This window comes from Oryx dammah, unplaced genomic scaffold (assembly GCF_014754425.2).
Source record: "Oryx dammah isolate SB20612 unplaced genomic scaffold, SCBI_Odam_1.1 HiC_scaffold_23, whole genome shotgun sequence".
NCBI lineage: Eukaryota > Metazoa > Chordata > Mammalia > Artiodactyla > Bovidae > Oryx > Oryx dammah.
The window spans coordinates 102015674-102041313 of record NW_024070207.1 but is presented as its reverse complement, the minus strand read 5'-3'; the positions used below and the strand labels follow the sequence as shown (position 1 = coordinate 102041313).

Sequence of the window (25640 nt, the reverse complement as noted above, 5' to 3'; positions counted from 1 at the left end):
GTTTGTTTGTTTTGGTCCAAAGTTCTTCCTTCCATTTGTGCTTACATCTCCTCTCCTGTAAGACTTTTCTCTTACACAGGAAATACATACTTCTATTGGATCTTTCTTCAGACGACAAAGAAGCTTAAATCTTCACTGTCTTGAGAGTCAATAAGGGGTAAAATTAGTTTTCTCCTATTACTGAAGATACTGGCCTTCTCTCTCTTTTTCTGTCATCAAACATCTTTTTTTTTTCACTTTCAAAGACATGCTAATTCTTTGTTTCCTGCTTTATTGAGATATATTTGACATACAACATGGTGTAAGTTTAAGGTATATGAGATGTTGATTTGACATTTATAAATTGCAAAATCATTACCATCCTTGTATTAGTTACCGTCTTCATTCCATCACACGATTACCATTTCTTCTTACCAAACATGAAGGATAACTTTTCTTTATGGCCTTTACTTTTACTGCTGCCTATTTCTTCTTTTACTTTAGTTTAATCTCACAGTTGCCCCTCTAGCAACTGAACAAGACAACTAAAATTAATAAGTGAAGGAGTAAATGGGAGTTGTACAAACAGATCCAGCAGGTAGAGACTACTTTTGTAAGTACCAAGTTCTGCTATTCATGTATGGACAATTTAGAGAGAAGAGAAAGTTGAATATTAAAACTTGACTGAATCTAAGTTCCCTAACTCTGTATCACTTTAAAGAAAATTCAGAAGTTTATAATATTTTACTCTGTACCTATAGTAACTTTATCTAGTTATCATTAAAATTAGACACATCAAAAATCTTAGTACATAAAAGAAATCTGATCAGTAATTTAATATACAAATGTATTCTCATTGGTCTAATATTTCTGCTAAAAATTATACCTTAGCAGTAAAACAAGTAAAGAGACAGCATGTAAAAAAAAATTGCTTTCTGTAATCACTTGGAGTATAAGGTTAATATCATCTCTGTATGATGAAAGCTTAGGTATAGACAGAAGCCAAGACATTTTTTTTTTCTTAAGGACACACCAATTATAATGAGGTCTAAAAAAGAATCTAGTTCAAAAGAAAAAATATGACTGGCTTATACATCTCTTATTGCCTGTCAGACCACATTTAGATCTACTAAGACTACCTTTCAGATCTGCTGGAAAGAGAATGTGAAGACAGACAAGAGCATAAGATTACTTTAAGTTTCTGGCCTGAAAAATATAAGGAATGAGTTGATATTAACAGGAATGGAGAAACTGTTGGGTAGGTCTGATAAAAGCTTGAATCTGAGTATGTTAAGTTTGAGCTGCCCACTAAATATCCACATGGAGACATAAGAGAAGGGTGGATATAACAGTTCCAGAGTTTAGGGCAGAGGTATGTACTAGAGATGACATTTTGAGAATCATTAGCATGTAAAGAATATTTAAAACCACAACACTGAAGAAAGTATAAAAAGGAATGAGTGAAGAAAGAAGATAGCATGAAGCTTAAGAAATGTTTCCTTTACAACTGGGTCTAGTTTAGCGAAACTTGTTTCAGAATTTTTTCCTAGATGTTTATGAGTCAGATTGGCAGGAAGCTTAGCTTCTAGTGCCTTCTCTGGTGGCTCAGGCAGTAAAAGCGTCTGCCTACAATGTGGGAGACCCAGGTTCGATCCCTGGGTTGGGAAGATCCCCTGGAGAAGGAAATAGCAACCCACCCCAGTACTCTTGCCTGGAGAATCCGACGGATGGAAGAGCCTGATAGGCTACAATCCATGGGGTCGCAAAGAGTCAGATACGACAGAGAGACTTCACTTTCACTTTAGCTCCTAGTACCATTTTTGTCAATTTTTAAAATTGAAGTATAGCTGATTCACAACATTATATTAGCTTCAGGTATACAACATAGTGAATAAATATTTTTATAGATATTATATTTAAAGTTATTATAAAATAATTGCTATATTTTTCTGTGCTCTACTATATATTGTTTATTTTATACATAATGGCTTGTATCTCTTAAACCTATGCCTTTAAATCATCCTTCCCCCTTTCCTCTCCTCACTGGTAAATACTAGTTTTCTCCCTATACCTGTGAGTTTGTTTCTGTGTTGTCATATAAATTTGTTCATTTCATGTTTTAGATTCCACATATGAGTAATAACATAGAGTGTTCATTTTTCTATGCCCTAGGTATTCCACTAAGCATAATACTCTAAGTCCATCCACATGGGTGCAAATGGAAGAATTCCATTCATTTTTTTTGGCTGAGTAATATTCCATTGTGTGTGTGTGTATGCCATATCATTTGTATCCATTCATCTGTTGATGGACACTCAGGTTGCATCCAAATCTCAATTACTATAAAAAATGCTAATGAAGACTGGGGTGCATGTATCTTTTCAAGTTTATATGTTTTGTTTATATGTTTTTGTTTTTCTTCAGATGTAGACCCAGTATTGCAATTGCCAGATCATATGGTAGTTTTGTTTCTTGTTTTTTTCTTTTTAGGAACCTCATACTGCTTTACATAGTGACAATATCAATTTACAAATCCATCTACAGTGTATTGTTGTTGTTTACTTGCTAAATCATGTCCGACACTTGTGACCCCAGGGACTATAGCCCACCAGCCTCCTTTGCCCATGAGGTTTTCCAGGCAAGAATACTGGAGTGGGAAGCCATTACCTCCTCAGGGGATCTTGCCGACTCAGGGATCAAATCCACTTCTGCTGCACTGGCAGGCAGATTCCTTACCACTGAGGCAGCTCCTCTGGTGTACTAGGGTCCCCTTTTCTCCACATCCTCAACAACGTTTGTTATTCGTATACATTTTTATGTCAGCTATTTTGACAGGAGGGAGACAATATTTCACTGTGCTTTTGACTTGCATTTCTCCGATGATTAACAATTGAGCATTTTATTCATGTGCCTCTTGGCCATCTGTATATCTTTCTTTCTTGTACCATTTTGTCAAAAATATTTTCTTCTATTTTTCAGCCTGTCTTAATCGGCTTGAGCTTCTATAACAAAATACCATAGATTAGGTAGCTCAAATGGCATACATTTATTTCTCACTGTTCCAGAGGCTGAGAAGTCCACGATGCAGGTATTGGCAGATTCAGTGTCTGGTGTGGGCCCTCTTTCTGGCTTACACATGGCCTCCTTCTTGCTGTGTGCTCAGAATGAGAGAAACATCTCTTTTATGTCTCTTCTTATCAGAGCATCTAGGATCTTCCTTTTGGAACTTCTTTACTTTAGCAAAGCTCTGCTGAGGTAAAATCTCAATTTCTGTTTCTCTGAAAATGTCTAATTTGCCCTTGCCATTGTGGTTGGTTCAGAATTCCGGGATGAGAGCAATGCTTTCTTCTCAATATCTTGAAAAAAATTTTTTTCCAAATTTTTTCTGATTCTTTTGTTGTAGCTAAAAAGTCCAATGCCAGTCTAAGTTTAATTCCTTCAAAGATGATCTGTCTTTCCTTGCTGGTTGCTAATGTGAATTTGTCTTTGGAATTCTACAGTTTGACTGTGAAATGTCTAAGAGTGCATTTCTATTTATTTATGCTGCCTGTTACATACTGTGGTTCCTGGTTAAGCAGCTTGGCTCTGGAAATTATTTTTCACTGCGTGTGTGCATGCTAAATCATTTCAGTCATGTCTGACTCTTTGTGACCCTATGGACTGTAGCCTGCCAGGCTCCTCTGTCCATGGGATTCTCCAGGCAAGAATACTGGAGTGGGTTGCCATTCCCTTCTCCAGGGGATCTTCCCGACCCAGGGATCGAACTCATGTCTCTTACATCTCCTTCACTGGCAGGTGGGTTCCTCACCACGAGTGAGGGAAGCTCTATTCTTCAGGATCCTTCACCTATGCCTGCCAATCCATTTTCTTTATTCTTGTCTTCAGTTTCCCATTAGACAAAAGCTAGACATTCATCACTTTTTCCCAATACATATTTTGTCTTCTTGTTCATACTGTCTACCTCTTTAGGTTTTGGTACCAAACTCTCTATGTTTCAATTTCTTCATAACTCATTTTTTCCAACTGTTTCACATATTAAACACAGCCATTATTTTTCCAATTTCAAGACAGATAATTTTAATTTTAGGACATATTTTTATCTTTTTCAAAATCTTTCATATCAACTTTTAGTGTCTTATTTCTTCATTCATTTCTATCATTTATTTATTTAATATTTCACCTACTTATTTTGTACTAAACATTTGGCAATTCGAATACCTGAAATTGTATAGGAGGTAGCCTAAATTCACTCTGTGTTGTGTTATGATTATTTTGCTTCATGGTGGCTTGTTTTCTTGTGCTTGGAGCTCATCGTGAGCTCAAATTTCACAACATTTCATATGTGAGACTACTAAGGCACATTTCTTTCTAAGAATTTTCATTTGCCTCTCACTAGTGTGAGGGTCGCAGAGTTGGGCGTGACTGAAAGACTGAACTGAGTGCAAGGGTGCTACCAACCTGCAACCCAGTCAGTTCACTCCCTCAGTCGTGTCTGACTCTTTGTGACCCCATGAACTGCAGCACACTAGGTTTTCCTGTCCACCAGCTCCCAGAGATTGCTCAAACTCATGTCCATTGAGTCGGTGATGACATCCAACCATCTCATCCTCTGTCGTCCCCTTCTCCTCCTGCCTTCAGTCTTTCCCAGCATCAGGGTCTTTTCAAATGAGTCAATTCTTCGCATCAGGTGGCCAAACTATTGGAGCTTCAGCTTCAGCATCAGTCCTTCCAATGAATATTCAGCACTGATTTCCTTTAGGGTAGATTGCTTTAATCTCCTTGCAGTCAAAGAGACTTTCAAGAGTCTTCAACACCACAGTTCAAAAGCATCAGTTCTTCTGTGCTCAGCTTTCTTTATAGTCTAACTCTCACATCCATATAGGACTACTGGAAAAACCATAGCTTTCACTAGACAGACCTTTGTTGGCAAAGTAATGTCTCTGTTTTTTAATATGCTGTTGAGGCTTGTCATAACTTTCCTTCCAAGGAGCAAGTGTCTTTTAATTTCATGGCTGCAGTCACAATCTGCAGTGATTTTGGAGCCCAAGCAAATAAGGTCTGTCACTGCTTCCATTGTTTCCCCATCTATTTGCCATGAAATGATGGGACCAGATGCCAAGATCTTAGTTTTTTGAATATTGACTTTTAGGCCAGCTTTTTCACTCTCCTCTTTCACTTTCATCAAGAGGCTCTTTAGTTTTCTTCACTTTCTGCCATAACGGTGGTGTCTTCTGTGTATCTGAGGTTACTGATATTTCTCCTGGCAATCTTTATTCCAGCTTGTGCTTCATCCAGCCCAGCCTTTCACATGATGTACTCTGCATACAAGTTAAATAAGCAGGGTGACAATATATAGCCTGGACATACTGCTTTCCCAATTTGGAAGCAGTCCATTGTTCCATGTCCAGTTCTAACTGTTGCTCCTTGACCAGCATACAGATTTCTCAGGAGATGGGTAAGATGGTCTAGTATTCCCATCACTTGAAGAATTTTCCACAGTTTGCTATGTTCCACATAGTCAAAGGCTTTCGGGTAGTCAATAAAGCAGAAATAGATATTTTTCTGGAATTCTCTTGCTTTTTCAATGATCCCACCGACGTTGGCAATTTGATCTCTGATACCTCTGCCTTTTCTAAATCCAGCTTGAACATTGGAAGTTCTCAGTTCATGTACGGTTGAAGCCTAGCTTGGAGAATTTTGAGCATTACTTTGCTAGCATGCAAGATGAATGCAATTGTGCAGTAGTTTGAGCATTCTTTGGCATTGACTTTTTTTGGGATTGGAATGAAAACTGACCTTTTCCAGTCCTGTGGCCACTGCTGAATTTTCCAAATTTGCTGGCATATTGAGTGCAGCACTTTCACAGCATCATCTTTCAGGATTTGAAAGAGCTCAGCTGGAATTCTATCACTTCCACTAGCTTTGTTTATAGTGATGTTTCCTAAGGCCCACTTGACTTCACACTCCATCACAGCATCATGGTTATCAAGATCATTTTTGCATAGTTATTCTGTATATTCCTGCCACATCTTCTTAATATCTTCTGCTTCTATTAGGTCCAAACCTGCAACAACTTTAACTGTATCTCTTGCTTGGATATATGTTGACTGTTACCGGTAATAAAGATTCAAATAAGTGATCCTCACAAGAACAGGACTATGGTTACATATTTTCAGATGAGATGATTATAATTATTCTTACTATTAATTTTATACTTAGTGTGGGGGGAGAAACAGACATATTTTTATATTGGGTCCTTTTGCAGACAGAATGCCACTATCCCTCATTTTACTGAAGATATAACCTTAGTTTTACATAGAATCTCTGTTCACCTCCCCTCCATGTGCTTGAGCCTGAGGCTCTGATTTCTACTGTATCAGATGGCTTAACTTTTGACCAAAATCTGGGTGTCTAGTTTTAGCTTTCAGCACTGAGGCAATGCAAGGGTCAGTGCTCATAGTTGTACTAGCAGGACTAGTTTCATCTGATGGTTTTTTTTTTATTTTTTTCATCCTGGCCTTTAAAGGTTTACTTATACTTCCCAGCAAGAGAGAAAACATTTAAACGTATAGTTATTGGAAATTTCCCAGCATCTTGATGTTTTGCACAGGGCATTTTAGAAAACTGAATCTGTGTCATCCTTGGGAATGGAAGTCAGTCTTTTCTCAATGCATGTGGAGTTAATCAAATCTACCTCATAAAAATAATGTGGGGATTAAGTTTAATACCATTTATAACTGCACACCACAAGGACTGACATAAATGTGCCCTCAATAAATGATGACTTTTACTATTTATATTATTATACATTGATATTTTCTAAGAAGTAAACATATTGACAAAATCATAAAGTACATTCTTTTATTAGACAATTGGCTTTTCAATAATAATTTTGACCTCATGACTAATATAGAGTCACTTACTCCCCTGGGTTACTTCATAGTTTTCCTTCAATCAATATTTGTCTATTCTTCTCTACCTCTGCTAAGGAAGATGTGACACTGAATGACCAATTCAAAGTCATCATTACAGGAGCAATTGATGAGACCCTCATGCTGCCTATCTTCAGCATTACTACTAAAGCAGAAACAGCCAATTGAGATTCTGCTTCTTCTCTTTTAGTGTCTGCTATTTAATGATAGGTGAAAAACTTATAGATGACTTTAAGAAGATTAGAAATGGAGATGTTAACAATATATAAGAAAGATGAAATAATCACTAATCAAGAGAACTGGTAAAGGCTTTGGACTTCTGAATATGTTTGCTTTTAATATTTCATACTCAAATATTTTAAATTAATCATCCTTAATATTTTTAAATTCATAATGTAAGATTTCCTAAGAAATTAGAAAACCAGTTATTTGCAATATTTACTTCTTACCAAGCAGCTTTTATTTTTAATATAAGGAAAAGTTCACTGAGATTGAAGTTAGTATGGTCAACCAGTCATATGTCTGGGTTCTAAGAGTAAAGAGTTGGGTCTAAGCATAATAGTGTTGTAGTCTTTGATACCCTTTCCATTTCTATAAAATGTAAATATAGAAGACTTTATAATATAGGTTATTGAGATAACACGTGAGAAAATGCATGTCAGACATTTGGAGCAGTGCCTGAGCCTTTGTAACAATTCTACTACTACTGCTATTATCATATAATACATTTTGCTATATTGATAACACATCTGTAGCTTGGTGGTAGTGGTTTAGTCGCTAAGTCATGTCCAACTCTTGTGACCCCATGGACTGTAGCCTGCCAGGTTCATCTGTCCATGGGATGCTCCAGGCAAGAATACTGGAGTGGGTTGCCATTTCCTACTCCAGAGGATCTTTTTGACCCAAGAATCAAATCTGGATCTCTCCTGCATTGCAGGCAGATTCTTTACTAACTGAGCTACATGGGAAGTCCCTTCTGTAGCTTGGTTACTCTGTAATAAATGGGAAAAATTGGATTACTTGGTACCATTTTTGGAAGTGTCTCCTCGTTTGCTAACCATTTCTTAAATCATTACTGTGAGTTGAAAATGTAGTGCCATATGATTATGAAGAGTGAAAGATGCCTTTCCAAGGAATGGGAATAATTTATTACTTATTTGAATGCAAAGTCACACTCTGAAATTAGGAATAGGATCTAGCATATCTCTTTTAAATATTCATAGGCAATAAAAACTCTGGCTGTTTGATTGATTTAACAGGGAACTGAATATTACCTTCGCTCGGCATAATTGCAGTTCTAAGAAACATTAGGTAGGCAATAAAAAAAAAAACCCCACAAAACTCTGACATAGGCATTTTAATTGAGAAGAAAATAGGCTAAGGCTCATCTTCAAATGAAAGAGCACTTTGTTTATTAACAGAAAAAAGAAAAACTGCCTTTCTTTAGCCAAAAAAAAAAAAAAAAGGGAAAATTACGGCTTTTAAAGATTCAGAGAATACTCCCTAATACCATACACAAAAATTAACTCAAAATGGATTAAAGCCCTGAATGTAAGGCCAGACATTATAAAATGCTTAAAGGAAAACACAGGTAAACACTTTGACATATATTGCACTAGAATCTTTTTGAGCTATCCCTAGAGTAATGAAAATAAAACAAATATTAACAAATGAAACCTAATTAAACTTAAAAGCTATGGGACATCAAGGCAAACCATAAACAAGACAAAAAGACAACCCTCAGAATGGGAGAAAACATTGGAAAAGGAAACAAATGACAAAAGATTAATCTTTAAAACATACAGACATCTCATGAAGCTCAATACCAGAAAACAAACTATCCAATCAAAAGTGGGCGGGAGTCCTAAATAGACATTTCTCCAAAGAAGACATACAAATGGCTGACAAACACATGAGACAGCCCGGTTTTAACTTATGTCTCCTCTTACCTCTTTGATCATTTCTTTTTTCTTTGTAAACACTGTTTCCTCAGCTGAAAATTTGATGTGGGATGTAACTCCAAAATTCTATGTTTTTTTTTTTTTTAAATCTTGGCTTATCTGGGGTGATCTCCTGAACTCTATAGTTTTAATCAGTATGTAGCCTGAAAAATTCCCCATCTTTGTAACTTGTTTAAATCACTCTCTTTAACTTTAGTACTGTGCATCTCTCTTCCACAGATTAGGGAAAATCCTCATCTGGGTACTCCATAAGTACTGCAACAGATTTTGTTGCTGTTCTGCCACATAACACGCTAACCTCAGATCTGTGAGTTCACCTGAAGCTTTGGTGACCAGTATATGCACACACTGCTAGATTCCCACCTTAAACTCCCATATTTCTCAATTTTATGGCTCTAGGCAGCCCAGAAGTACTGGGATTTTATGCACCCAAGGGCAACCCTCCAACACAAAGGGAGGAAAATGGGTGAATAAATGTTCCAGTTCCCATTAGCCCAGTGGGACAATTCTAAGTGTGCTCTGTGACACTGGTTTGCTACATGATTTCTTTAAAGCTCCCAGTGGGACTGAGCCCAGTAACTCACAGTGGAAACTCACTCATAAAAGCATCCTATATCAGCCTTCCAAACTTTCATTCTCCATTCTCCCCATGCGCTCACTTGCCTTTCTTGGTATCACCTCCCAAATAAACTGCCAGCACCTAAGGTCTCAACTCAGGGTTTGCTTCTTGTTACTATCAAACTGAAGCATGCATACTTGGCTCAATGGGGGCAAAAAAATGACATATGATCTATTACCTTCAAACTAGTTTCCTTCCTTACTTTCTCAAAGTTCTTTCTGAAAAACACCAGATAATCCATCACCTAAATCAGAAGAAACCTAGATACTTTCCTGGATTTTGCATTTCTTTCTACCTGTCACCATTGGCCTTGCCTTCAACTGAGCTAAAATATCACTTCTTTCTTGGTCTCTCTGCCTACAGTCTCCCTATCTCTTAACCTCCACTCCACTCTCCATAGTTTTCACAGAAGTTAGGTAATATGAGGATGGCACCTCTCTTCTCCTTCCTTCTCATATATTAAACCCTTCAGTGGTTCCCTCCGTGCATGGTTAAGTGCATGATTGTAGACCAGACTTTTTGTGAAGCATAGATCTCCCTGAGCAACTTCACTGATGCCTGCTTCTTCAGGCTCACCTTCAGCCACACCCCCATTTGCACTGTGTGTTCTAGTACAACCAAATATTTCCAATTTTCTGTATGTGCTCGTGGCCACCTGTCTGTAATTGCCCTCCTACAACTGCCTATTTGGCTGTCTCCTATTCTAATTTAAAAATGTAGTTTACAACCAATCTTCTCTAGGAAAGCTACCCCAAATACCTTCCAATGCTGACCCACATATATCTGTGTCCTTTTCTATGTCCTCTAATCCTCTGTAATCACTTTTTATGCAACATTTTGCATCCTATAAGGATATTGTTTTGTTTTTATATCTTAGAACACACTAAAAAATCAATATACTTTTGCTTAATTAATCAATGTCTATAAGTAGTGAAACAGAGGAACTTTCTCTTATTATCAAACCTTCAAACAGCATCTCACATATTATAAATGCACTTAGCAATTGGATATGAAACTAAACCTCATTATGAGGTGTTTTTTTCCTTCTTGACAAATAATCCATTCCTGGTTTAGGAGAGTGTGTGCAAAACATTGTTTAATTCAGAGAAATATGTTATTATTTTTTCAATTTTGATTTGGAAAAACTCATACCATGTGCATTAATTTTAAATATGAAAAGCCCTCTGTTATATATAAATAAAAACTCATATTATTTGGGAATAAACAATATCCCATATCTTGGGTACTAATAAAATCACCTGTATTGTTAATAGATTACATATGGACATAACAAGCATGTGTGCACGTTTGAAGAGCAAGAGAGAAATAGATGGGTGATGATGCCTATACATATTGGTTAATCTTGCAGAGGGAAAAAGAACTGTGGTCAGATAAGATATGATTTTGAACACCAGATTAACTATTTACTCATTTGAAGATCTGAGCATGTTACTATACTTGGTCTCTTTCAAGATTCCTTTTAAAATCCATAGTTTATAAAGGTTTTGTAAGATAAATTGATACAACACACGTGTAACTATTTCAGCCATATCTAGCACTTAAAAGTTTCTACAACCAGGAAGCTGAACTAATATTCCTCATTTTGCCTAAGAGGCATAAAGGTATTTGCTAGACATTTATGCAAATTAATTTTGAGATTTTTTTTTTTTCACTTCGCCTGCCATACCTCTTCATGTAGTTCTCTCCAACGAGAATTAAATGTCTCGAGTTCTTCATTGATCAGCTCATCCATGACTCCGCCATCTGTTAGGGTCTGTGCCAATATGCGAATCTGATTCGGGTTATCCTCTGAATGTTGCATCAAATTTTCAAGTGACTGAAATAAATTTGCAATAATTACTACATCTCTCCTTTTTATAAATTCACTGAATTAATCCAAAATGCTCAGTATCTTCTGATTTGCATATAATTAAGTTATAAGCAACCTAAACCAATATTCAACTAGGATAACAAACCTGAAAGATCATTGTTACTTTAAAACTATGAGGCTGCTCCATGTGAATTTTCAAGGGCTTGTGGCAGAACTATGGAATAGGGTACATAAGAAGTGATTCATGTCTACCTGCTTCTCTGAAACTCTACTCTAAAACCTGGAGGATAAGACACTCAATTTCCCAACTTCTCTCACAGTTAGTGATGGCCAAGTGACATGATTCTGACAATGTAGACATTCAAGAGCTGAATTTCCCTTCCCACATTAAAAAAAGTCGCAATATCTTTTGAATAAATCCCTTTGCCCTTCACACTTTTCCACATACATGGCTTAGAGTTAAAGTAGCCATCTTTGGATTGGGAGGCAATAAGAACAAGGATGAGGTGCTTCTATCTGTTGATTTAGTATGATAAGTGCATGATCACATCCTTTGTTCTGGCCATGATTCTTTTACTAATGTGTAAGTTTGCAATTTTGTCTCATCTCTTTTGGAAGATGCTTCACAATCAATGTTTGGTCATTGAACATCTCTGAATAAGACAGGGACAAAGTCTGTCTGTAGTCTGTTTGAGACCTGGTCCTGTCTCATTGTTCTTTGATACCTCAAAGTTTTACAATTCTCTTGAGAAAATGAAGTTGGATATAATCATGCCCAGGTTTATGCTGCAATGTATAGGATTCCAATTCTATTCAGTCAAAAACATTTTACATTTTCTTAACATTTTATTTATGTACCTTGTTTTAACAGGTTTACAAAGGGGCTGCACTACAAATGGCTCTATATACAGTATGTATTAATAGACTAAAACTACATATTCATTACATATAAAGGATTATCCAAAAGCACAATAAAATGGATAGGACATGAATGACTGTCAGAAATTCACATAAGTCAAAGTTTATACATTCAAACTCCTTTAAATTTTACTTAAAGATCTCCAAAGGAAAATCTGAAAATGTACTAACATTCTATGTATAACTAAAAGGTATGAACATTATAAAGATATATTTCCAATAACAAAGCATACCTATTTCATACATTGAAACATTCTGAAAGTTATAAATTTATGATTTTTAAATAATGTAAAAATATGCTCCAATTCAGTGATGGTAGTTGTTAAGCTGGAAATGTTTTGCATTATCATCCTGTTTAGCTCTATTCCAATGGAGCAAAATTGTGCATTCAAACTGTATCTGCAGGTCTGTAGTAGATTTAAATAGGTAGAACAAAATGTCAACATAGAACTTAGTGATATAGCAAAAGGCAAATGTCCTTTGTAAGAGGTTATTTAAATCTTCTTTAAAACCTTTAGACTGGAAGGTTCATAGTAGAATCAAAGGTTCCCTCCCAAGTGCTAGGGCTGGGGAAGGCAGAGCAACTCTAATCTTTGTGTGGTTTTCTTTGAGTTTATTTCTTATTTGGTTCTTGACATCTTTCAATAATGCATATCAATTATCATAATTATATTAATTCACTACTTACGCTGAGCACCTCGGAGATTTCCTCAGCTCCACCAGGAATATTTTCAGTAGTCTTAAGTTTCAATTCTACTTCATTTAGCCACTTATTTGCCTTTTCTAAGTATGACAATAACTCATGCCAACATGCCCAAACTTCCTGTGAAAGAAATGAAGATCATGGATGAAATATTTTGATAGCAAAGTGAATGTGTGACTCTGGTATTTCCATTTTTAAAACTTCTAAAAATAAAACATATTTTACACCTTTCATCTCTCCTTTGCAGTAGATCATTGAAAATGCAGCTAGTTATTTTGAGCATCTAATACATTTATAATTATAAATCATTAAGGAAAAATTTTATTACATGAATAAATTCAAGATTCAGTGATTTACTTTTTTAAATAAAAAAATCATCAACATTACAGACTGGGAAATACAAAAATAAGAGCATGCATAAAATTGCACATATAAACCTAACATTGCAACACATCAGCTACTACCACTTTTCTCTGACCTCCTCTAAATTGTCTCATATATAAACACCTAGATAGTTAAAAGAACAGATTTAACTATAGTGTCTTTTTTAACATTGTATGTTATAATCTTTTCCATATTACTAAGAAGATATAGTATAAATAAAAATGCACTGTTTTATTTAAGTGACTATAGTTTGGTTTCCTTAAAAATCAGCACTTACTGTAAAGGTAGACTACTTTTAGTTTTGTTTGCTATTATATATATGTGGTGACCATCATCATGAAGGGTCCATCATGACCATCCTTATTTCAAATTATTTCTTAATGGTATATTAGTAGAAATATGAAAGCAAACTATCTCAAGGATATAAGTATTTTTAAATGACTTGATATACAGTTAAAAAATTAATATTCAAAAAGAGTCATACATGAAAAAACAAAATTTTAAGACTGCTACCAGAAAATATAGAATATTTTTTTGACCTTGTAATGGGGAAGTGTATCTAAGACAGAAAGAGATAAATAAACTTACTAACACTAGAATTAAAACTTTCTATTCATCAAGACATGAGGAAAAAATTGAAAAACAGTCTCAACTTGAAGAAAACAATTGCAAAATTAGTAATAGATGAGTAAGAATACAAAAGGAACACCACGTCAGTTAAAAGATGAACAAATAACCTAATAGAAATAAGAAATAAAATCCTAAACCAGTATTGGAAAGAAAAAGATACATTTGTATGATAAATGTTTACAAATATATTCAGACTCATTAGTAACCAGGAGACTGTATATATCAGTATTACAATGAAATATTTATTATTTTGATTAACACAAATGCTTAATTTGACCATTTCAATTGTGAGAGGAGATCAACACAAATTTGGATTTATTGGTGGTGGGTGTGTATAGTAGAATGGCCATTTTTGAAAACAATTTTTCATTCCCAGTAAGGTAAATATTCACATACGTAGCAACTCAACAACTCCACTTTTTGATACACATCTTCAGAGAAACTGGTTTGCATGGAAAACAAAGGTTACAAGAACACCCACTTCAGTACTTTTTGTAATAAACAAAATTTAAAAATGAGGAAAAGAGCCTTAATGTCCAGTGACAAAAGAATGCATACATATACCATATCATACTTCAGTTCAGTTCAGTCACTCAGTTGTGTCCAACTCTTTGCGACCCCATGAATTGCAGCACGCCAGGCTTCCCTGTCCATCACCAACTCCCGGAGTTTACTCAAACTCATGTCCATCGAGTCGGTGATGCCATCCGGCCATCTCATCCTCTGTCGTCCCCTTCTCCTCCTGCCCCCAATCCCTCCCAGCATCAGGGTCTTTTCCAATGAGTCAACTCTTCCCATGAGATGGCCAAAGTATTGTAGTTTCAGCTTTAGCATCATTCCTTCCAATGAACACCCAGGGCTGATCTCCTTTAGAATGGACTGGTTCAATCTCCTTGCAGTCCAAGGGACTCTCAATAGTGTTCTCTAACACCACAGTTCAAAAGCATCAATTCTTCGGTGCTCAGCTTTCTTCACAGTCCAACTCTCACATCCATACATGACCACTGGAAAAACCATAGCCTTGACTAGATGGACCTTTGTTGACAAAGTAATGTCTCTGCTTTTGAATATGCTATCTAGGTTGGTCATAACTTTCCTTCCAAGGAGTAAGCGTCTTTTAATTTCATGGCTGCAGTCACCATCTGCAGTGATTTTGGAGCCCCCCAAAATAAAGTCTGACACTGTTTCCACTGTTTCCCCATCTATTTCCCATGAAGTTATGGGACCAGATGCCATGATCTTAGTTTTCTGAGCTTTAAGCCAACTTTTTCACTCTCTTCTTTCACTTTCATTAAGAGGCTCTTTAGTTCTTCTTCACTTTCTGCCATAAGGGTGGTGTCATCTGCATATCTGAGGTTATTGATATTTCTCTCGGCAATCTTGATTCCAGCTTGTGCTTCTTCCTGCCCAGCACTTCTCATGATGTACTCTGCATACAAGTTAAATAAGCAGGGTGACAATATACAGCCTTGACATACTCCTTTTCCTATTTGGAACCAGTCTGTTGTTCCATGTATCATACTTACACAGAGAATTACCACTTTCTATAACCCTCAAAACAAACAAATTTGAGTAGTATATTGTTGAGGCATCCACATGTGTGTGATAAAACCCTTTTTAAGCCGATAGATAATAAAGACCATTTTCTGGATTAAGGTTATGTCTGCTGTTAAAAAGTATGAAGATGCATTAGAGAAAAAGAATATTTTAACAGTCATTTTCCATTAGCCTTGATATTGTAAATACTGGGCAAGTGTATAAATCTACCACTGCAATCACTACCACCTGCCCTGCTACCCCTTTGCCATCATCAAAAATAAACCGTAAGAAGGACATTTTATCCTAAGAGAAATGAAAAATTCTATCAGATTTCCCATATTTTCACTTTTTCTCACAGCCCTTGAAAATGATGGAGAACACTGTCTCTCTGTAACTGATGAAAAGGATCAGTCTAAACTGCTTTGTCAGCCTACCAATTCTTGCCTGGTAATTCATGTACAGTTTATCACAGGAAGTGAAATTAAGTATTTTGCTTTAAAAAGTGATAGAAATCTTAAATCTGGGTCATTTCCAGCTCCTGCTGGACTACAGGCTGTCTTCCTTCTGGGCAAATATCCCAGTGGGAAAATATAAATATCCCCTTAAATACCCAAGTGTACTTTAGAGCTTTGAAGATAAGGAGATGCGATTGGTAATGTGTCTTATTAACTTTGTTGCAGATTGAGGTAATGAACTACCTTGCTGATTTAACCATCAGGATAGATGGCCTCTTGTGTCCTGAATGCAACTGAAGGACACAGTTGGAGAAGCTGAATGTACTGACTTTACAGGTCACCTCTGCAAAATAAAATATAGTCTTGCAGCCTGAATTGGAGCTAAAAGCCACTTAGAATAATTGTTAAGCTTACCAGTTTGGAACTTAACATTACTTTGAAATCACCAAATTCAAAGTGGCTTTGAAAAAAGTACAAGAGAAAAAAGAGACTTCCATTAAAAATGGTAAATGGAGCTGATTTGGTAATCCCTTCCCACAACCTGCTTTGGTCATATTAAAATGATGCATGTGTGCTAACTTGCTTCACTTGTGTCTGACTCTGGGAGCCCATGGACTGTAGCCCACCAAGCTCCTCTAGAAACAGTATTTAAAATGTTATTTCACATCCACAGCTGATCTATAAAAGAAGTATGAAAAGTCCTCGGGTAGTATTAACAGTAAATATTGGGAAACTAAGCTTAACAAAAATACTGCCATATCAGAACATGAGAGCTAGGGTATTCAAAACAAATTTCCTATGGGAAAAGACGTACTTGTCTCATGCAATCCAGAGAGATGAAAAGCATAAAGCTGGGTGTCACCTATCCTGGAAACAAGAACTAAAAAATCCCCATCCATTGGAGTGTAAGAAATTAGCAAGAAAGCTGAGAATCCTTTGGATTTTGATTGGAAAATAAGTATTCACACATAAGAAAGTGAAACCCAAGTTTATATCACACATGAGGATAGAACATAACATCTCTCAGAGTGTGGTAGAGACAAACAGAAGACTTTTAAGGATTCTTCAATAGCCTAGCACAGAAGGAACTTCCAGTAAACTACAATTCCTACTATAGATGAGCTCACAAACACAAAATTACAAATCAGATGATAAAACTCACTATTTTAGAGGGAGTTACTAGTTGTAACAAATAGTAGAAGCCATCCATTGTGATAAGAGATAAGAGATTCATTCAAAGAATTTTACATTTAATAAGTTTAGCTTGGTGATAAAATTTGCCAGTAGGATCTACTTTTCTTGAGACTAAAACAACCAGAATTTATACTTAAGAACATTCCGTGTTCACAAATCTTTTGCTAGATGTTTCTACAAGCTGTCATTAGAGAGAGAGAGGCCTCTCTCTAATGGGCAGGGACTGTGGGAACAAAAAAAAAAGAGGTGAATTTGGAAAGTTAGGCAATTCTTATTTGCCTTTTTATGAGGATGTTTAGAGGAAACTCATCTGGTCCCTTTCCTTCACAAGATATAAAAGAGCACTGTTCTTCAAGTGTGTGTGAATATTCAGAAGGGAATGGCTGACATGTATGCCCTATTGAACTGCTGGTATGGACAAAAAGGAATCAAGGACAACTCTTTCACGTTCCTCACAGGCTGGTTTTGGGACTTAGTGGGTAAGACTCTAGGATATCACAAAAGCCTGAGTAATAAGGGTTTAACTTTCACTGTGTTATAAGGCTACTGGCAATAGTCAGCCTGAAATTCCTGTTGAAGTCTCCAAGGTTATCATGTATGCTCAGGAAATATTTTTTCAGGTTCAAAGTTCATATGTACAAGGCCAACTGGGCTCTCCATAAGAACACAAGAATATCGAGAACAAGCCAGATCAGTAGTGATACCCTATAGAGTCTGGTGAAAACAGATACATCATCACAGATGTGTGTGGGTGTTAACAAAATGTTAATAGCAACTGCACCCAGCCAAGAAAAGAAGATCAGATAAAAGGTGTGTTTTTCTTTCCTTATCCTCCCATATACCAAAATTAGAAGATTATTATCCAGAAATTGAGATAAAGGAACTCTAAGCTCATTTTTTTTTTCTCACTTCACCTGTGTATAAATTACTGAACCCACAAGATTAAATTGGTGGAAGATTTTAATAAATTATGAGATCAAAATTTATCAGACTAAATTTTAATAACTAAAAGTAAATGAAAACAGATGCTATCAGACTGAAATGCTGTTTAAAAAGCCAACTATAGGCCTAAATGGAGTTTAACCTGGTTGGTTTTAGTTATTGGACAAACAAAACTGTCTCATGCTTAATACTCATTAAGTTGAGTTTTCTCAACCAAATATATTGCTTAAATCATTTCAAGAAAAAAACAGAGATAATTACACAAAAGCTGAAGATGGTAGAAAAGAAGATTTGCCAAACGAGTAAGTAATACCTTGAGAAATGGAAAATATGGCCCTTGGAAAAAAATACACACACACACAAAGAGATAGATATGTATACAGATAGAGATGAATATATTTATATATCAAAGATTAAGTTATGCCCTAGGCAGTTGAAGAGAGAATTTGAGAACTGGAAGACAGATTTTAGAAAATTACCCAGAACCCAAGAAATAATAGAAATACAGAAAATATTAAAGAGAAATCAAGAATCAGAACACAGGATGGGGAGATTCTTCATAGATATAATAAAGCTTCTCCTAGGAATGAATGGAGAGACTGGGAGAAAGAAAATCTCTCTCCAAAACTTTTTGAAACCACCAAAAAGAGAAATAATCTTTTTGTTCTTATTAACACACCAGGTGACAAAGTATAAATGAAAGCAAATTATACATAAAAAAATAGACTAAAACTGCAAAGCATCAAAGACAAAGAGAAAATGAAAACATACCAAAGGAAACCAAAAAGAAATAATGATTTGGCAGCAGATTTCTTGACAGCAAGACATTTCAGAAGAAAATATAATAAAATTTTTCAGGGTTGTAAAAAATAACTCTCCAAGCATAATTATATGCTCAGCTAGGCTATTTCTCAACACTTAAGGGGCAAAAAGATATTTTTCTCATATAAAATCTGAGAGCACTTGCTAGTCACACTCAATGAAAGAGCAGAAGCAAAAGAAATATACGAAAAAGGAAAAAGTATCACAGGAATTGGTAAAATGGTGGTGGCAAATTTAAATAAATAATAATTTCCACAGCACAGTGGCAATGACACTGATAATTTAGGGGAATATGAAATGAGGTACAACAATAATATGGGAGATGGGAAGTAAATTCAGAGTTAAATGATTCTAGTGGTTCTGCTATATCATTGTTAGAGAGGTGCACAGAAATATTTATTATTGGTGGATACTGTGATCAAGGTATTTAAGATTATAATTAAGGGTTCCATTAAAATAAAATCAATAGTATATGTATTCCAAACTACTGGAGAAGGAATAAAGACAGGCTAAATAATTTGATAACTTTAATACAAAGAGGAAACTTTAGAAGTGTCATTACAGATGAGAAATTAGAAGATAATTCATTAAAAAATCTTGAAAACGTTGTTCTTAATACAAAAATAAAATATTTCTTGGAAAACATACCCCAAAACAGATTCCTGGAGGAGTAGCATATTTTTAAGTGAACAACTTGAATAATGCAAAGCAAAGAACAATGAAGATGTAAGGAAACTAAGAACTTAAGAAAATAATATTAAAATGTTTTATTTGACTACTAGGAACTTCCTAGATATAAAAAGTCCTTCTCTCATATAATCAAATAGTGAATCAGTTCTGATTTCCTGGAAACTATCAGTGTAATCTCTTCCCCTCCCATTCTTTATTTTCCTGTAGCACTGACATAGCATGAATTGAAGAGATTTTCCTTTATATCCTCAGCAGGTATAATAGTTCCTGGGAACTATTAAGGCACTAGTCAAGTGTGTGAGGAGTAAATTGGATAAAAAATGAACAGGGACTGATAAATGAAGAAGGAAGTAGAACTGATAATGGAGAAACCTGGGAGTTGTAATATTGGAAATCTTGAGTACAGAGCAAAATATATTATTTTAATATTTTTAAAGGTCTACTCTACTGATGCTCTACACATTAAGAGAAACTTCTCTAGTAGTGAACTATAGAAATGATCCCTGAAAGTATACCCTGAATATTCATTGGAAGAACTGATGTTGAAGCTCCAGTACTTTGGTTACCTTATGTGAAGAGCTGACTCAGTGGAAAAGACGCTGATGCTGGGAAATATTGAAGACAGGAGGGGAAAAGGACGACAGAGGATGAGATGGTTAGATGGCATCACTGACTCAATGGACATGAGTTTGCTCTGGGAGATGGTGAAGGACAGGGAAACCTGGTGTGTTGCGGTCCATGTAGTCATAAAGAGTTGGACAAGACCTAGCAAGTGAACAACAACTCTACAGGTATGACCTATTGCTGTTGTTTAGTTGCTAAGTCATGTCCAACTCTTTTGTGACCCCATGGACTCTAGCCTGCAAGGCTCCTCTGTCCATGGGATTTCCCAGGCAAGAATCCTGGAGTGGGTTGCCATTTCCTTCTCCAGGGGATCTTACAACCCAGGGATCAAACCCCTGTCACTGGCATTGGCAGGCAGATTCTTTACCACTGAGCCACCTGGGAAGCCCATGACTTGTATCTGTCTCTAAATATAAAAAAGCTCCATAAACAATCATGTTTTTCAAAAATAATGGTATACCTGGATTCTTTATCAATAATATGCACAAAGATGATTCAGTTTGTGTGGGAGAAGTTGGCTTAATTTAAAGCCTAACTAGTTGCTGTATCTGGTAGCATCAGCATTTGATAAGTAGGTTAAGTGTTGCGCTCCTTGGCACTATTCCCACTATTAGTAAACAATACTTTCATAGGGAGAATCATAGCTTGTTTTTGATCCAGTTACATGGTAATTGATTGAGACACTTGCATTACATAGCAGGCATATTCGGAGAATCATAACCTAAGGACTAAGGCATGTGGAAAAAATAAAGCAGGGCTTATGATAATAAATATTATATAAAATGTCCAAAAAATGCTAGGTAGACAATGTCTTGTAAAGAATTCTGTAGGGCATAGCAATCAATAAAGACAATTATAATAAGATAAACTTTCTCCCCAGAAAATCTCCCTGATGAGATACTCACATAGCTTTATGAACATTCAAATATATGAAAAATAGGGAGACCAGTTTCTATTGGTGGTGGTTTATTCGCTCAGTCATGTCTGACTCTTGCGACCCATGGACTGAAACCTGCCAGGCTCCTCTGTCCATGGGATTTTCCAGGCAAGAATACTGGAGTGGGTTGCCATTTCTTTCTCCTGGGGATCTTCCCAACCTAGGAATCAAACCGAGGTCTCCTGCACTGCAGGCAGATTCTTTACTGACTGAGCTACCAGGGAAGCATTTAAAGCCCAACTAGTCTGTTGTATCTGGTAGCATCAGCATTTGATAGCAGGTTAAGTTTTCTGCTACTTGGCAATATACCCATTGTTAGTAAACAAAACTTTCACAGGGAGAATCATAGATTGTTTTTGATGCAGTTACATGGTTGGTAATCAATTGAGACACCAGTTTCTATTGGCTTGCCTAAAAAGTTCATTTGGGTACATCCATTATAACTTATCAGTTCAGTTCAGTTGCTCAGTCGTGTCCAACTCTTTGCAACCCCATGAATCGCAGCACGCCAGGCCTCCCTGTCCATCACCAACTCCCAGAGTTCACTCAGACTCACATCCATCGAGTCAGTGATGCCATCCAGCCATCTCATCCTCTGTCATCCCCTCTTCTCCTGCCCCCAATCCCTCCCAGCATCAAAGTCTTTTCCAATGAGTCAACTCTTCATATGAGGTGGCCAAAGTACTGGGGTTTCAGCTTTAGCACCATTTCTTCCAAAGAAATCTCAGGGCTGATCTACTTCAGAATGGACTGGTTGGATCTCTGTGCAGTCCAAGGGACTCTCAAGAGTCTTCTCCAACACCACAGTTCAAAAGCATCAATTCTTTGGCGCTCAGCCTTCTTCACAGTCCAATTCTCTCATCCATACATGACTACTGGAAAAACCATAGCCTTGACTAGATGGACCTTAGTCGGCAAAGTAATGTCTCTGCTTTTGAATATACTATCTAGGTTGGTCATAACTTTTCTTCCAAGGAGTAAGCGTCTTTTAATTTCATGGCTGCAATCACCATAGCTTATAGAGAAACCCAAATGAACTTCTTGGCCAACCCAATATAAATCTTGAGAAAACTTATTCATGGGATTTTGTGACCTAACAATTGTCATAATAAAAAGATCTAGACAGGGAGCGGCTCACATTTGAGTGCTAGGCTAAATACTTTTCTTTTTTCCTTTTAATTGGAGGATAGTTGCTTTACAATGTTCTCTTGGTTTCTGCCATACAGCAATGCAAATCAGTAATAGTTATATAAACATATACACACATACATGTATATATCCTTTTCCTCTTCAGCCTCCCTCTGTACCTTAAACAGAATAACAGTTAATTTAATTTTCTCAACATCCTTTGATTTTTAAGTCCTTTTTACAGATAGGAAATAGAATTATAAACATTAAGCAAATGGCCCCCAGTAGCTAATTTGTAAGTTAGCCTGACTGATGAATTTGAGCCTAAGTAATCCTTAAACCAGAGTTCATGTTCTTAATCATTATAAGATTAAGAACTTCACATATAACCATAAGTTAACATGTAGTAATTGATAAAGATCAAGAAAAGTGACTGACTTCTAACGTCTTGCATTTTCCATTCAGCCTGGTGCAGAGCCACTGGTAGTTGGTGGTCAGAGTGTCCAGTTCCTTTCTTAAGGCCTCTTGTGCTGCAGGTGGAGCTTGAGCTATGACACTGTTTACGGACTCAGTGAGGAGCTGCACTTTTGCTTCTTTTTGCTGGGCCTCTTCTTTAGCTCTCTGAAAAAAAAATGCTCTCTTAATTGCAAGGCAATGATTTGACTTTAAGATGCATTTCTATGTATCATAATTTTTCTTCCTTATAACATCTCCGTTAGAGAGAGATTAATAAAAATAAATCCAATACTGACTCCAATCACTTCCATAAATTTCAGTTTGGTTACAATTGGAAACTTGCAGGAAAAATATACTCAGAGTATAACAGATCTTTAATCAGAATAGTTTGAAAAGTAGTCTGTATGCAGATGTGTATTTATGGAGAATACATACACAAACACATACACATATATCCACACACACAAAATAAGCAAGAAATAAATATTTCAATGCTAACTAGGTTCAAAAAATCTCATAGACCAGAACTGAAACCACTTATAAATTACTCAGATGGATGAATAATGAAATCAGTACAAATATCATTATTTAAATCAAAAGATAATTAACAGAAATAAGTCTTCTTAATGCTATATTTGGGAACATATTATAACAGAAAAGTGTTAAGTAACTGAAAGCAAGTAAGAGAAAGATCAGATACTTCCCTATCCTGGTTATTCAGTCACTGCTGTATCTTTATCAATTATATGTTTAGTATCACTCTAGTCTTCTCTCCTTCCAGGAAAAATGTATTAAGATACCCAATCATAGAGTTACTCCTACTTGGTGACAACATGAAATCCAAAGCAAAGCCCTTAAACTCTCCCTTAAATCATCTAACATAAATCCAAATCCTACAACAGGTTTGAATACCCTCTTACTCATACAGCCCATGGTGGCCTATGGTGTGTACTCTCCTTCACTGCCAAATTAATCAACTCAACTTGTACAACTACAGAGTGTTGTTGTTGGTCTGTGTGTTACTATGAAGGTTAACCTTGAGATAAGCTTTCAAGCGTAAGTCATTTACATGTGATATGAAGGAAATAGTGGTAGGGAGGTGGGGAAAGGAAAAAGAATGGGGATGGGAAGGGTATACTTATTAAACCCAGCAACTGCTGTTGGTGACAAGTTTAATCCTGCTAGGAAGGCCTACAAAACATGTGTATGTATATGTGTGTGTGTGTGTGTGTGTGTGTGTTAACTTGTTCAGTCATGTCCAACTCTTTGTGACCCCATGGACTGTAGCCTGCTGGGCTCCTCTGTCCATGGGATTTTCGTGGCAAGAATATTGGAGTGGGTTTCCATTTCCTTCTCCAGGGGATCTTCCCTACCTAGAGATCAAACCCACATCTTCCTACATTGGTAGGCAGATTCCTTACCACTGAGCCAGCTGGGAAGTGCAGGAAACATATGGCTCAGGTTTATCCCACTCAAGGGTGAGGACACTGAGAAATTCACACACCATCTCCCATCATTGGTTGAACACTGTTGGGGAAATGTTAATTTCCTGGTATGTGAAGCCAGACTCAGGTGGAAAAAGTGGGATTCAGTGGCCTCAGAAGACCTCAGGTAAAGAAATTCAGGTTCTCGCAGGTATATGGACAAAAATATAAAATGCCTTTCTACTTTTCAACATGATCCTGTTATGTCTTTGGATTTAGGCCCATAATGCCTTAAGATGTATAAAATATGATGGCAAATGCAAGCTCTTTTGACTATTAAATTATTTCCTTTACTGATTTTAATCAATTGAAACTTTATTTCAAAATTCTAAAATAAATATGTTTTTTGACACTGAGCATGGGATTTGTTCGACACAAATCATATTTTGGCTATTGTAACTTTATCATTAAAAAGACTTTGACATATATAGCTTTTATTATGTTGAGGTATGCACCTTCTATTCCTGCTTTCTGGAGAGTTTCTATCATAAATGGATATTGAATTTTGTCAAAGGCTTTCTCTGCATCTAGTGAGATAATCATATGGCTTTTATTTTTCAATTTGTTAATATGGTGAATTACATTGATTGATTTGTGGATATTGAAGAATCCTTGCATCCCTGGGATAAAGCCCACTTGGCCATGGTGTATGATCTTTTTAATGTGTTGTTGGATTCTGATTGCTAGAATTTTGTTAAGGATTTTTGCATCTATGTTCATCAGTGATATTGGCCTGTAGTTTTCTTTTTTTTGTGGCGTCTTTGTCAGGTTTTGGTATTGGGGTGATGGTAGTCTCATAGAGTGAGTTTGGAAGTTTACCTTCCTCTGCAATTTTCTGGAAGAGTTTGAGTAGGATAGGTGTTAGCTCTTCTCTAAATTTTTGGTACAATTCAGCTGTGAAGCCGTCTGGACCTGGGCTTTTGTTTGCTGGAAGATTTCTGATTAGTTTCAATTTCCATGCTTGTGATGGGTCTGTTAAGATTTTCTATTTCTTCCTGGTTCAGTTTTGAAAAGTTATACTTTTCTAAGAATTTGTCCATTTCTTCCATGTTGTCCGTTTTATTGGCATATAATTGCTAATAGTAGTCTCTTATGATCCTTTGTATTTCTGTGTTGTCTGTTGTGATCTCTCCATTTTCATTTCTAATTTTATTGATTTGATTTTTCTCCCTTGATGAGTCTGGCTAATTGTTTGTCAATTTTATTTATCCTTTCAAAGAACCAGCTTTTGGCTTTGTTGATTTTTGCTATGGTCTCTTTTGTTTCTTTTGCATTTATTTCTGCCCTAATTTTTAAGATTTCTTTCCTTCTACTAACCCTGGGGTTCTCCATTTCTTCCTTTTCTAGTTGCTTTAGGTGTCGAGTTAGGTTATTTATTTGACTTTTTTCTTGTTTCTTGAGGTATGCCTGTA

At 36.2% G+C, this 25640-nt stretch overlaps 1 protein-coding gene and 1 pseudogene across 6 annotated transcripts in view; both read right to left on the bottom strand.

Annotated features, from left to right (window-relative positions):
- DMD (dystrophin) overlaps positions 1-25640 on the bottom strand; it is a 2254125-nt gene that overhangs the window by 1386506 nt on the left and 841979 nt on the right. For all 6 annotated transcript variants that reach the window (XM_040266338.1, XM_040266336.1, XM_040266334.1 and 3 more), the window contains 3 exons: positions 22727-22909; positions 12929-13063; positions 11179-11328 (listed from right to left, as the gene is read on the bottom strand). In XM_040266338.1, coding sequence (XP_040122272.1) covers positions 11179-11328; positions 12929-13063; positions 22727-22909 — 468 coding nt within the window. The remainder of the gene's footprint in view (positions 1-11178; positions 11329-12928; positions 13064-22726; positions 22910-25640) is intronic.
- On the bottom strand, positions 20002-20118 carry LOC120882721 (annotated as a pseudogene).